The sequence below is a fragment of the Poecilia mexicana genome, unplaced genomic scaffold, assembly GCF_051168715.1.
Source record: "Poecilia mexicana isolate PSO_F unplaced genomic scaffold, ASM5116871v1 scaffold_19, whole genome shotgun sequence".
NCBI lineage: Eukaryota > Metazoa > Chordata > Actinopteri > Cyprinodontiformes > Poeciliidae > Poecilia > Poecilia mexicana.
Window position 1 is genome coordinate 3,636,533 of NW_028263388.1, and position 14,623 is coordinate 3,651,155.

The 14,623-nt window shown below is 38.8% G+C and overlaps 2 protein-coding genes across 4 annotated transcripts; one reads left to right on the top strand and one right to left on the bottom strand.

Annotated features, from left to right (window-relative positions):
- The first annotated feature begins 507 nt into the window (after positions 1–507).
- Positions 508–6,064, top strand: LOC106927222 (DNA-directed RNA polymerase III subunit RPC4-like). Of its 3 annotated transcripts, none has more exons than XM_015002631.2 (8): positions 508–1,311; positions 2,005–2,048; positions 2,120–2,274; positions 2,365–2,489; positions 3,205–3,313; positions 4,330–4,592; positions 5,143–5,295; positions 5,747–6,064. In XM_015002631.2, exons 1-8 carry the CDS (start codon positions 1,129–1,131, stop codon positions 5,876–5,878), a joined length of 1,164 nt encoding a protein of 387 aa, XP_014858117.1. In that variant the 5' UTR covers positions 508–1,128; the 3' UTR covers positions 5,879–6,064. The 3 variants fall into 3 exon arrangements, with proteins under 3 accessions (XP_014858117.1, XP_014858115.1, XP_014858116.1); XM_015002629.2 differs by having other exon boundaries at positions 509–1,311; positions 2,002–2,048; XM_015002630.2 differs by having other exon boundaries at positions 510–1,311; positions 2,002–2,048; positions 4,333–4,592.
- Positions 6,065–7,255: 1,191 nt separating this feature from the next.
- On the bottom strand, positions 7,256–14,510 carry tfam (transcription factor A, mitochondrial). Its single transcript, XM_015002632.2, has 7 exons — positions 14,233–14,510; positions 12,577–12,719; positions 9,724–9,794; positions 9,369–9,518; positions 8,479–8,574; positions 8,079–8,135; positions 7,256–7,987 (listed from the first exon to the last, which is right to left on the bottom strand). The coding sequence occupies exons 1-7, from the start codon at positions 14,313–14,315 to the stop codon at positions 7,691–7,693; spliced, it is 897 nt and encodes a 298-aa protein (XP_014858118.2). The 5' UTR covers positions 14,316–14,510; the 3' UTR covers positions 7,256–7,690.
- Between the last annotated feature and the right edge of the window lie 113 nt (positions 14,511–14,623).

The following is a 14,623-nucleotide window of genomic DNA, read 5'->3' on the forward strand; positions in this document are numbered from 1 at the left end:
ACATCAATCGTATTTAATAACCCTTCTTTCTGTAGGTGTTTAAAATCCTTCACATTCTTTAGATAACACGATATTTTCAGTCCCACTTCTATCAGTTTGTTACATCCTCTGCCTGAAGAGGAAAACCAAGGTGCAGGAAAAACAGCGCCCCCTAGAGGCACAATATACAATAGTCCCAGAATTAGGATCCTGCTTTTACAATGAAAATATGATTGCTATTTTAGTTTCTCTGAACCAAATTATTTTCAGTTTTTAATATTTTAAATATGAAATGAAAACGAAACCAAACAGCAAATTTTCATCACCTGTTTTAGCCACACATATTCATATTTGAATTTCACAATTTGTATTTTAAGACAAAAAATAAATGATTACCTTTTTTTGGTTTATTTTGTCATTTCTGGTTTCTGATGGGAAAAATCACCAAAATGTACACAGAGCATCGTCCTACAAACTGTAAAATTATCCTTTATCAGACGGTGGCGGTTATGTACAACATGTCTGCCACCGCCAGAACAAGAAGTAGTAGAAGAAGAAAGCTACAAAGAAGAAGAAGCCGTTTACCGCTGTGTGCTGTTTTGAACGATCAGTAAAAACAGCAGTCAGAAGAATCAACTCTGGAAAGAAAAGATCGACGCCATTTCAAAGCCAGGGACAAAAGCAAATAGAAAGTATTTTCTTTATTTTGTATGCTTCCTTCCTGCAATCGAAGCCTCTTGAAAACCACCATTTTAAACCAAACATAACTATTCATTTTTCTGGAAAAATAAAGACAGAAGCTAAAATACAGATGCTAATGCTGTTCTGGAAATTTTTGGCTTAGCATATTGATGTAAAAGCTGGATCTGATGCCAATACATTCATTTCCGGGACGCAAAGGGATTGTATTTTTGTTTGTTTGGTTGGTTGTTTTTCTTTCTTTTTTCTTTTTTTGCATCATTTATTAAAGCAGGATAAGACAAGAAGGTAATATGGAGGACGGAGTTTGTTTGGATTCGCCTTTACAAAACTGTCAGTGTTATTATGTGTTTATACACTGAGTGAATACAGTACTGTTACTAGAAAGAAACCTGAGGTGCCGTCATATTAAAGTCAGACCTGAAGGAGAGAAGCAAACTGCTTCTAGAAATGAGCGACTCGGGGAATGCAGCCAGCGTCCCGAGCTGCTCCGGCTTTAGAAGCGGGCCAGAGCGAACTGGAAGCGCCGAGCAGAGCCGAGTCTGGAGCCTGAGCTCCTCCAGTCAGCGGGGGAGGCTGCCATCGCTCAGAACCAGGGACCTGACGCTAGGGGGAGCCTTCAGGAAGACAAAGGTAGGGAACGCTTTTTAGACAGTTTGCTGAAATGATGTTCACACTAATAATGTCAAGCAATAATAATTTAATTATTAATTGTAACGTAAGAATTATGATAACTTAACATCTAATAAAGCCAATCATGTTAAATCTTTTAAGAGCTGCTCATTAAGATTGTTTTTGTTTATTATATTTTCGAATTTACTAATATCCATTAATTTTCTTACACCCTGCTAACTCCAGGGACTCGAGGCGGGAATCGAACTCAGGACCTCCTTGCTGCAAGGCAACAGTGCTAGCCCTAATTTACCAATATGTTTAGCGGGAAAACAAAAAAAAAAAAGCAAAAGTAGCATTTCCAATTATACTGTTAGTTTTGTTTTATGATTTAACATCAATAACTGAAATATATCCTGAATATGATAAATCAAAAAGTTTTATCAATATAAGCAATTTTTCACAATATTTGATAAACTATAAGATAAATGGCCTCCCCTGAATGCAACTGTTGGGAAAACTTTCCACCTACATATTCACATTTCTCCCTTTTTTGTTTGTTTGTTTTTTTCACTGTACAAATAAGTTAATCTTAGCCAAATTATTTGTATTAGTCTAAGCTAAACTAATATGTATGCAGCATTTCCTTTTTTTGAAATAAACACAAATATTTATGATATATCCTATTTATTCTGTTTCTCTGCTCTGTAGAAGACATGGGAGCCTAATGTCCACGCTGTGAGAAAACCGAAAGATGAGTGAGTGACTGTTAGACTGTAATAAGCATGTTTTTGCAAGAGCCCCTCTTTGATCCAGCTACCTTCCCCAGGCTACAGACAGAAAACCCTGTGGCTCCTAAAAAGGAAAAAAGAGAGAGGGATGCGAAGAGAAAAGAGAGCAGAGGTGGGAGGAAAGCGAGACCTCAGGTCATCCAGTCCCACTCCATCTTTGAACAATGTCCTGGTGTCTCAAATTACAGAACAGGTGGGCCTCCTCTGTCTTCTCCTGTCGTTCTCAGTGGCACATGAGCACACTTGGACTTGACCCTGGTTGATGTCATCCTTCTCCCTGCAGGCCGGCATGGTGCCAGAGGCCTGCAGAGCTCCTCCACATCTCCTGTTTGCAGACCTGTGAAAAAAGAAGGGAAGAATTCAACGGAGGATGAAGATCATCTTCTCAGTAAATTGCAGCGAGACGACGTGAGTGATTCCTGACACAGCTTTGTACGCCCATTATTCACATGTTCTCTCAAATAATTTTTCATTTTTCATGCCCTTGTGCTACATGTGACCTAAAACAACATCTGTAACCCTGGCTTTGGAAGGGGCAGTGAAAAGCACCTGAAAGATTTCTGTTTTTTTCCCCTTTTTGTGCCACGTTTCTGATCACTAAACTAATTTTAATATCAGCCAAAAAACTGGTTATAAATTGTGATTTTATGTATTAAAGAAGAGAAGAGATCCATACCAACACGGTCCTTCTGACCATGTTGGTCTGATCAGATTTTGTTTAAGTTCACCTTCCACAGAGATATGTTTATTGTCTCTCTGGCAGAATTAATAAGCCGATTTAACTATGAAGCAAAAGGAATCAGCAGTGAAATCACAATAAAACCATTTATAGCTGCTGGTTTACTGTGGAATAAATCAAGACATGACTTTGAATTAAAAAAATGTATTTCTTCATCGAAACATATTGCGTTTACTGGACTTTCAAACCAAGCTCATGTGGCCCAGTTGTAACATCCATCTGTTTTGTTGAGTCCATTGTTTTTGTTATTATTTGCAGCCATAAAAAACAGCTAAACACATAAGATTAATCGTGGTGGATTGGACACAGTAAAGGTTATCTCAGGACTCTTTAAAACCAAAAAGATCCTCTGGTTCTAACTCTGAGTGTTTGCTCCTCCTACAGTTCATAGTTGATCCAGAGTTGAGGAATGATGCCCACCTGAACCCCATCGCCCTGCCTCTGTATCAGTCCAGCAGCTTCTCCAGGCGTCCCAGGCCATCTGCCGCAACATGTAAGAGATCAGTCTGGGTTTCACTGCTTCCACTCGTCCATTCTGCTTCCTTTTACTTCCTGTCTTCCTGGACTTTCAGCTTTCAGGGGGTTCTCTATTAATAAATAGCAGCAGAAGCTTTGCGACTGAATTTTGTTTTCTCCAGGTTAATCAGACTCAGTTTAAAATGAAGTGTTTGCATAAACAAATTGTTAGTTTATGGGCATTCACACCAAGTTATTGTAGCTTTTTATAGCTTTCATATTTTAATGAATTACTTTGTTTTTCATTTGAATTAAATAGAATATCATGTCCTTAAAGCTCCAGTATGTAGATTTTATAAACAATATGATTTTTACATATTTCTTCAAACTGTCACCATGTCATGACAGTTTAATATGAGAGATAATCTCTGAAAATAAAAACCAGCTCCTCTGCGTTCTCCCAGTGTTAACTGCACAAATGCAGTTAGCATTGGCCAGAAAACAACCAATCAGAGCCTGGAGGGTCTTAGCGCTGTCAGTCATGCTTGTGTACACACTGCTCAGTGTACTATTGGGAGAGGAACAACTTATCTTCCCAAGAAAACTGCTTATCCACCATCATCAGTGTCCATGCTAACTAGCATTAACATCAAGCTCTGCTGTGGGGAATTAGCTGTAGCTTAGCAGAGACCAAGGGGGAGGGCGTGGGCAACTCATACACAGGCATGATTGATCTCTCCACCTGGTTCTGATTGGTTGTTTCTGACAGAGTGGTGTATTTCTGCAGATGGCAGTAGGACCACAGGGAGGGAGAGGAGCTCAATGTTTTCAGATTATCTGTCTCATATTTTGTCTGAACATGATGACAGCTTTAACAAATATGTAAAAAAAAAAAACATAGTTTATAAATGTTACATGTTACATATAGTTTATAAATGTTATGCTCTAAAGAAGTTCTGTTGTTAAGAATGTAAAGTTTTGTGTTGTGAGAAGAAGAGCAGGTTGTGTTATAAAATGTGATTCTAAAGCTTCCTCTCCTTACCTGCTGCTCAGCAGGTCAAGACGACCTCCTGGTCTTAACAGCGCCACCCTGTGGTGCTGATGGAAAAGCAGCCCTCTTGACTGACTGGCAGAAATCTGAGCAGTTGTCTCTGGTGAAGATGCTGCAGGAACTCAGTGTTTCAGGAGGAGAAGAGCTGTTCCTCATGCAGTTTCCAGACTGTCTTCCTGGCAGACACTCTGCACCGAAAGCAGACCTTCATCATGGAGGAGCAACGGAGAAACCTTCAAAGACAGACACAAAGTCAGCACAGCAAGTGAGTGAAGACTGCACTTGATGCCATGATGCTGTCCAATAAGGCTTATGCATCAGACTTGATTAGCTAAAAACATGAACTTGATCAGCTGGTTCAAATGACAGTTTTCACACTCTTTCAGATTTTCATTTTATTATTACAACTTTATTTGCACAGTGGTTTTAACTGATTTCCCCCTGAAAGATCTGCACTCACATAACAGCAAAGTAAAAATGTTTTGTAGAAATTTGTTTAAGTTTGTTAAAAAAACAAAAAACGAAGGGCTCTACCTAGATCAGACTGTCCTCACAACATGAGAGACAAGGAAGCAGACTACTGATAGGACACCAGGTTACCATGACTACACTGAAGGAGTTCTCCTCTTATCTCTTTCCGGTATTTTAAATTTCACTCTGCCATAAATTCATAATAAATGTTTTATTTTAAATTGACTTTAAAGAACAGAGATGTTTGTAAAACCCTGTAATTCAAAAATGGAAATAAAATATGCAGAAACCTGAAAGGTGGTAGCCATGACACCTGATCCGCTCATATTCCCGACTTTCTCCAGGAATCCGGGAACATGGATGGCTCCCTTGTCCTCTCAGAATTCCCTGAGGGATTTTTGGGCAAGCTACAAATCAGGAAGTCAGGAAAGGTGGAGCTAAAGCTGGGTGACATCATCCTGGATGTGTCAGAAGGAGCTGCTTTTTCCTTCCTGCAGGTCAGTGTTCCTGTTCCTAATGGATGCCGGATGCCAAAATTATTCCACTATGTCGGATCCACTGTCATGGCAACAGTGTTAATTATTAAAGCACATTTGAATTTAGTTTTAGTGTCGGTCTTTGGACTAAAAGATCACCTTATTTTGTGTGCAATTAAATCATATATAGTCATTTTGAGTCTAGGTTTAGTTGGCTAAATTGAAATGTATTTCTTATGAGATGTTGTTGCTCCTCGCTCTGCAAAATGTTTACATTGTCATCAAAATGTAAAATGTTTCCACGCCTTTCCTTCTGTTTGCCCCGACATTTTAATATGAAATATTCTAATTATTTCAGGAATATTCGGAGTGTTTTCCAGACCAGGCTTCTTCTCATTGCTGAAGCTTCCTGTGCTCCAGCTTCCATCCCCATTACCTCTGACAGGAATGCTGCTTCTTTTTTATCTTTCAGCAACTGGTGTCGGTCCGTTTGTCCGGTGGGAGAACTGGGAACATGACGGTGCTGGGAAACGTCCATCACAAGCTGGTTTTGTCTCCTGACTTCCAGTCCTTGTTGAGGCAGGTGGCTGCACAGCAGCCATGAGGCTCATCTGCAAACTGTGAATAGATGGACTATTGGACTAATATTACAGTTCAACATTTGTTACTGAAAAAACATTGTTTTTATTAAGATGACTTATTTTTCTACTTTGACTGTGAGAAACTTTTAAACCTATTAAATCTAAAAAATCTTTGATGTTTTGAGGCTAATAAACGAGATTCATTCCAAGCTTGAGGTGAGGTCTGAATATTCCCTCTAACAGTTAGTTCCACCACTTTCACCAGGGGTGTCAGACTCATTTTTATTTTGAGCCAAATCAAATCAAGCTTTCAAATATCTACAAAGTGGCAGAATGTATTCATAAAACAAACCATTTTAACTGCTAAAATTGTAACAAGCAGATGCATTCTATGAGCACTTAAAATTAAATAACATTGAACCATCTTTTCATATTGATGTAATTTGGTATTTCTCAAAGAAAATCAGCCTAAAGTGATCAAATATTTAAGCCCACAACTGTTATCTTTAGAGCTGCATTGTGTAACTTTAAAAAAATATATATTTTTGACATATTTGTTGACCATGTTATGACAATATTATATAATCTGTGAATAGCTAAATCTCCTCTGCCTTCTCTGTGCTGTTACCGCAGTCAGAAGAAATGCACCACTGCTGACCAAAAGCAACCAATCAGAGCCAGGAGGCGGGTCTTAGCGCTGTCAATCAACTTTGCGTACTCCCTGTTCAATATGCTAATGGTGAAGAAACAATTTACTGCTACAGGAAATCTATGCATCTGCCATCATCGGTGGCCATGCTAACTAGCCTTAGCATTCACAGCAGGCTCTCCTATCAGGAAGAAGCTGTACCATACCAGTGGGGGAGGGTACAAAAGAGTGATTGACAGCACTAAGACCCGCCTCTTTGTCCTAATTGGTTGTTTCTAGTTAGCACTGGGAGAAGGCAGAGGAGCTTGATTGTAGACAGATTATCCACCTCATAGCATACTGTCACAGGTTTCAACAATGAAAAGATATACTTTCAAGTTCTGTTATGGTGGGCCAGATTTGTCTCCTGGACCTTGAGTTTGACACATACGAGATGCACCATGCTGGCTTCGGGTTGGACACCCTCTGCCTCCAGACCAGTCCTAGTTCTTTACAGTATTTATTCAACAAGATGTCAGAAACATTCCCCAGAGATTTTGGTGTCAATTGGCCCATCATTATAAATCCCTTAAGTTATTGTGACTAATTATTAAATTCATCGCTAAAGAGAACAAATACCATCATAAAAATTTTCATACCGTCTTTACATAACATCCATATTACTGCCTTCAGGTGCAGCAACAAATGTAGAAAGCAGCCAGGATCCACCATCTCTAGCTGAAAACTTTTTTAGAAAAAACAATGGACACTGTTGGTTTTCATTTTCTTTTTGTAACAAATACAGAATATCTTATCAAGGGTCAGTCTTTCCAGTAATACTATAATCCAGAGGACTTGTTTTTGGACGGAGACAATCGATGCAGACTGAAGAGACAACAGTCTGAAAAAAAACAAAAACAAAAAAACCTTCCAATCTTACTATCAGCACAGATGTTCATTTGAAGGAGAAAACACTGTAAATAAAACTCGACATGATTCAGACTGAGCTGCGACAGAAATAATGAACTCACATTATGTAAAAATAGACCTATGAAAGTAGAGGTTTATTTGTTAGAATATGTAAAAGAAGAATATGAGGCGATAAGAGTCAGTTCTAACGTGATGTGGTCAAACTAAAAAAAAAGAAAAAAGAAATGAAGCAAAACAAAAAGGTGAGCTAGTTTCAGTCGTCTGGACTCACTTCTAATCACATCTTAGGCTTTCTTGGAGAGTCTTTTTGGACAGTTTTAGCTGAAGCACTCGGTTTCGCCTTACTGGATGTTTTTGACTTCTGCTTTTTGCCAACAAAAAACAGAGTGGCCTTCTTCACCGATTTAGCTGCAGTCTTCTTTGTTGCTTTCCTCACAGCAGCAGTTTTTTTCTTTTTGCTCTGGGTCTGTCCCCGGACTAGATCTTCACGTCCGATATCAATCATGTGTTCCTCCCAGGACTTGATCTCGTTCTTATAGCGGATCTTGTCGTCTTCAGCCAGCTGGATGTAGACCTGAGACGTAAAAGATGGATCAGCAGAACGTCTCGATGCACTCGACAGGTGAACAAACCAAAGAAAAATATAAATCATGGAGGAACCAAACCTGTTTCTGATGGCTGAACAGATTCCTCCAATCATCCAACAGCGACTTCAACTTGGCCTGAAACATTCGCAACAATATATTTTTAGTAAATTTCAGAGGTGTTCACAGTTTAGATTCTTCACTGTAAAGTAGTTAAGGTGGGATTTCATTGTCTTGGTACACCGTGTCACACACTGGTACACATAAGCCAGTTGTCAGTCATGCAGACTGCTTCTATACACATTGGGTTGTTCTCAGGAGCTCAGTAAACTCCAGCAGTACAATGACAGGATGATTAATCATTGGACTTAACCTGAGCATCAGGTTTGTGATTAAAGTTCCTCTTTACTAAATTCCCTGGTCAGCTGTTAGTGACGTAACAAAGTGGAAGAGAATGAGGATCACAGTGTGGTCGTCCCACCTGGGTGGTGGTTCCTCTGGCCTCCTGGAAATGTTCCGACATGTAGATGTTGAAAGGAGTTCGACACTGTTTGGGTTTCCCAAGGACGTTCAACTCCTGAAACACACATACATGCGTGCGCACACACAAACACACACACACTTATTTGTATGTAATTATTATTGAACAGCTTTATGCAGTAATAATAAAATGACTTTGAGCCAAAACTCAATTACATCACAGTTCCACACACAGCTGAATTTTAATATTAACTGTGTGTGAGTGATTACAGGATTTTTTATATACTGCTCAAAAAAATAAAGGGAACATTTCACTTTAATTTTGTGTGCGGCTCCAAATCCAGGCCTCCATTGGTTAATAAATTTGATTTCCATTGATGATTTTTGTGTGATTTTGTTGTCAGCACATTCAACTTTGTACAGAACAAAGTATTCAATGAGAATATTTCATTCATTCAGATCTAGGATGTTATTTGAGTGTTCCCTTTATTTTTTTGAGCAGTGTATATATTACAGCAGTCATACACATATATTATGTGGAACAAAGTTTGAAAAAAAAATGACTTATGCTATTTGTTTAGGAAGGTGACAATATGTTTTTGTTATGGCTCAATCAACAAAAAATGAACATTGTCAGCAGTATCTTTCATTTCCTGAAGTGAATTTGAAGGACAGGAAGATAGGAGAACACAAAAAAAGAATGGAGTGAGGGAGAAGTAGGGAAGACAGGACACAAAGAAGGAAGGATGAAAGGAAGACATTGGAGGTGGAATTAAAGTCTGAAAGTAGCTGTTTTGTTTTTCCACACTTATCCTGAGATGTAATTCCAGACCTTTCCTCCAGGCTGCATAGGAAGAACCCTGCATGCCAACCAGATAATCATCTTCTCACCCTCTTCTTCCTGATGGCCTTCCGTTTAGCCATCCTCTGCCTCTTCTCCAGAACCTGCTGCTGGAGCTCAGCCGGGCTCAGCTGGGCCTGGTACTTCTGGAGGTCCACCTTGAACTGCTTCATAGCCTGGACCGAGGCCTGCTGGAACGGCTGGAGAAGAGACAATGGACTTAGTCCACAGCTGGGTCTGCTCTGTCAGGAAGCTGACATGATGATTACCACACGGAGGCAACAGCAGGTAAAATGTCAGACTCATTCTACACATGAGAATGAGTCTGACATAAACACACAATAGGACGGAAGAGTTTGGTTTTTATTTCAGGACTCCAACAAATCCTAATGGAGGTAGTAGTACCTCTTTCTGCTCTGGGCTCATCATCCTCCACTGCTGGGCGATCTTCCTGACTACATCCACCAGCTTGATTTCTAAAGAGGAACCAATGAAAGGCAGACTGATTAGAATCACATGATCTGTCTCATGCTCTTTTCTTCCTCTCAGGGTCTGCACATTGATCCAGGGTCAAGAATAAGGTGCTTGTGTTTGCCATATTATTGCTAAATTTCGCAAAAGCTAAATAAATGATGATTTGGAAACATTTTCTACCTCTTTTGTTTCCTCATCATTCCATGTCAGCTTTGGCATCTCAGTCATTAAATATCACATCCGTATTTTTAACAATGTTCCACTACGGGATATTTAAGCTTTTAATATGATAAGCTCCCAGCAGCTGCAATGTAAAACCACAATATGTGCAAAAGATTTTAAACATTAATTGCACATCTGATCAGGGGTCATGTTAACTGAATATTTTTCATCTTGGAATGTTTTTCTAAACTATGATGGGAAAATCAGAAGGTTGTCTGCTATTTTCACTCACACCTGACCGCTTGGTGCAGACAGATTCAATTTTACACAATTGAAAATCCAAAATTCCCCACATGAGCATCATCTCTGACCTGGACTAAAATCTGCATCTTGTTCAGACTTCTGATCAAGAGAAATATGACCTGATTTCAAAACTTTGCCCAAAGTAGAGCTTGTAATTTCAGTCTTCAGTTCAGCAGCAGATCAACACCCAAACCCTGAGGTTGGGAACTTGAGGAAGTCGCGAGACAGTTCGTTCAGACAGAATCGTTCATAATCCAGGTGTGATTAGAGTGCAATCGTTTCATTTCATGGTTCACTGTCTGTTCATCACCTCTCTGTGGTTTTTGTCAGTGAGGAGAAAAAGTTGCATGTCTTCATCTGCTTGATGTGTGATGACACGATGCAGAGTCTCTGTTCAGCTTGTTCAATAATGATTAAACCAAATAAAAATGAAATCCAACTGAATATGTTATTATCATTTTAGGAATTCATGGGTAAAAATAGATTATGTGACCCTGTCAGTCAAAACAACCTCTGCTCCTAATACCTTGACTTCTGTCTTGCAATATTGCATTGACCGTAATCTGACAGAACTGTCCCTGGATTTAATGACGGCCTTTCTGTTTGTTTTCTAGCTGCTTAGCAGGGACTGTTAGTCTGCTTCATATCCTTATAGTTAGAGCCATTCATTCAATAAATAATGTATGAAGTACTTTTTTGTAATAATTAACTGAGAAGAACCAGATACAGACTTTAATCCATTACAGGTTATAAATAATCACCTTCTTTTTTATTTTCTCTAAATATCATGATTTTTAATAATTATGTAAATGTTGAGTTTCTGAATCAGGAACTGAGTGTGATTGTTCTTCATTGTGACCTGACTAATCTTTTAGACGTCTCTAACGTGGTTCACAGCGTTGGTGAGAATCCTTCATATTCAAAGTCAGTTTAGTTTTAATCTAAGCAAACATCTTCAGATTAATCCCAACAGAATAAAAAATGTAGTAATCTTACAGCTGGAACAGTATTTATTTGAATAAATGTTGATGTCCTGTAACAGCTGGACATTCAAAAATCACACAGACACATTGGTTCAGATCTGCAGCGTCTGCCATTACAAGTTCAGAGCTGTGATAACACTGGATTAACAGCTAATCTAATCCTCCCAGCAAAGACTTATTAAACCCGGCTCGAGAAAAGATTAGCAGAAGAGGCTGCTGCTATCCAGCCGAGTTACTAGGATACAGTAAACATACTCTCCTGTGCACGCTCTTTTTAATGGAATATTATGGATCTGACTAAGTGGATTTCTGATTTGTTCTGATGAAATGTTAAGCTTTCTTCTTATTCAGCAGATACTCTCCTTCTTCCAGTAGAGGGCAAGTTATCAGAGTTTGTAACATAGCTCAGCTGGGTCTGGAAGTATCCAGTTAAAGCCACAGTGACCGTGAAGAGTAAAATAAAAAAAAAACGCTGGAAATTAGGAATGGACTGATTGCAATTTTCAAGCCGATCATTGATCTATAAAAACTTCACCTCATCAACTCAAAGCCACTGGCATTCTTTGTTTATCTCACTCTCTGTGTTGGCTGTGCTGCACACAGACTTGTTGCCATAGCAACTGACTGACAATAAAGCCTCTGTTGTATGAGTATTCAACACAAACATTTCCCACACAGAGAACAGGACATTCAGTCCGTTGCAGTATCGTATTTTCAGGCTTGATGTTTATTTTACGATTATTAATAAGTGACTGTCTGTACACAGCAGTGGTTGATTAGCTCATTTAAACTCCTGCTCTACTGATGATTTCAGAATCGGTGTGTGTGTGTGTGTGTGTGTGTCGCCTTTTTTTGTTTTTTAGCTGAACTGAAACACACCACAAACACACTCCAGCACTGCGCACTGGCACCAAATTTCTTGATGTAAACAAAATCTATCATGTCAGGTTGGTAAAATGTCCGCTAATAATTTTTTGTAATTTTTTTTCTTCATATCACAAAGATCAAACTCAAGAGCTCTGGCGCCCCCCAATGAGAGACACGCTCCACACCTTGAAATGACCTGCAAGATAATATAGATAGTGGCTGATTTTCAGACCTTTGTGATTTTCAGACCTTTGTGATTTTCAGACCTTTGTGATTTTCAGACCTTTGTGATTTTCAGACCTTTGTGATTTTCAGACCTTTGTGATTTTCAGACCTTTGTGGAAGAAGATAATATCAGGCTGGGGTTTTTACACGCTAGTATCGACCAATCGCCCAAAAATAAGAAAATCAGGGCCGATCAATTGCCATGTTAACATTTTCCTCTTAAAAGGTCAGAGCTGCTGGTTACCTGGGTTTTCACTGATCACGACTGGTTTCTGCTGGAGAACGTATCTCATGTATCCGTTTAGAGGTCTCTTTGGTGGGCCGCTGGTCTGCGAGGTCAGATATTTCACTGGGTTGATATTTGCACTGCACACGATACTGGTGCATCTGAAAACAGCGACAGACATTAATTCACATTTTACACATCAGGCTGCTGCCCCCTCATTCTGTCACAAACATTTCAAGAAACAACCAGCAGTTTCCGTCAGAAATGTCCCTCCAATAACCATAAGCATGAATGGGGATAAATCTGGCCTTCAATGGCTTTCAGAAAGACCTTTCATCTTCTTTGGCCGAATTAATAAAATATTTGTTTGACACCAGACCTGTGAAGGAGAACTGCATATTTACAAAGGTTGAGAAGAACCTTTGGAACTTTTTCCCCAAAACAGCAGATTCCAACATCACCACTGAAAACCACAGTAGGTTCACTGTGTCACCACTTCATGATGGTCTGGAACAGAGATGTCTGCAGCATGTGGTTCTGACAAACCCCTCCCCACAGCATGATACTGCCACCTCTGTACTTCAGTAAGAACAAGGGCTGAACAATATTAGAAAATCTAGCGACAACACTGTTAAATATTATTAATGACATCAGTTGAGACATTTGGCTATTTCCCTCACAGGTTCAATATTAGATTAGCATGAAATATGAAAGTTCATAATACTTGGAATATATTCGTCTGCAATTATTGATATCCATATAGTCATTTGCACTATAAATATTGCATTGCATTGCATAATCATATATCTGCAGCATATTGTGCTGTAGCCTCAGATAGGATAGTGTTTTCAGGCAAAAATAATACAGCCACAAAATATTGTGAAATAATCTATCAGAAGCTTACAAAGCCATGACATCATCATCTGGGCTTTCCAAATGGTTTAGGAATGCAGTAGTCTTAGAAAAAAATGAGAAAAGATTTTATATATATATATATATAGTTATTTTATATTAAAAATATATTTTTTATATAAAATAACTTTATATATATATATATATATATATATATATATATATATATATATATATATATATATCTTATATAACTTTTAAAAAATAATTATTTCTGGCATTTAGCAAATCGAAATCACTTTTGATTGACCTAAAACAGGATAAGTTTGATCTGACTTTATGTAAGAAAATGTATGTTTTTTTTAAATTCACTGTTTACAACCGCGTGTTTGAGCCAGTACGCAGAGTTTTTAACCTGTATAGGTTAGAAAAAAATCCAAGGAAAATGGACAACTCTGCATATTTTTGAAAAACAGTTTGTTAATTTTCTTTTGGAAAAGAGCAGGATGTCTATGATGAATGGATCTGAACTTCTGACCCTGAAAGCCGCTTCCTCCTTTTCAAAACCTTAACAATAAACCCTTTAAGATGCAGTAGTTTAACACAGAACTATCAGTAGATTATAAATATGTATCATGATACATATTTATATATGTCATGACATATTCTGTCAAGACGGTGCATCAAAAGTGATTAAAACTAAAAGCTGCAGCAGACGTTTAAACTTTTGCAAATACGTTAGAATCTATAAACTGAAGGTAAACACTATATTGTTATAGCTAAGCACAAACATCAGTCTAACAGAAACATGCTGTTCGCTACCTTGCAGGCGTGTTTGTGTAGAATGCACTGAATGACCTAGCCATGAGGCTAACGGTGGCCGTCAGTAGGTTATATGGAGCCATGTCGGTGTTCCAACACCTAGCAGGATGTTGAATAGAAATGGAGAAACGGATGAACAGTTCAAGGACACTGCAATATGGCTACATCCATGCATTAGTCTACTTTCATACGCAACAGTGTATCTTCCGTTTCCCTATCAACTAATATCAGCGCGCTCTCACTGTGACCCAGTGCATTGTGGGTAATGCCGTCGTCTTTTTCCTGTCGCTCGAGCGCCATCCAATGGACTGAAGGAAGAAGCAGAAGTGACTTTAAATCGACGCGCGCTCTTTCTTGCAGTCAGCTGGTATTCAGCAGGCATTGGGTGGCA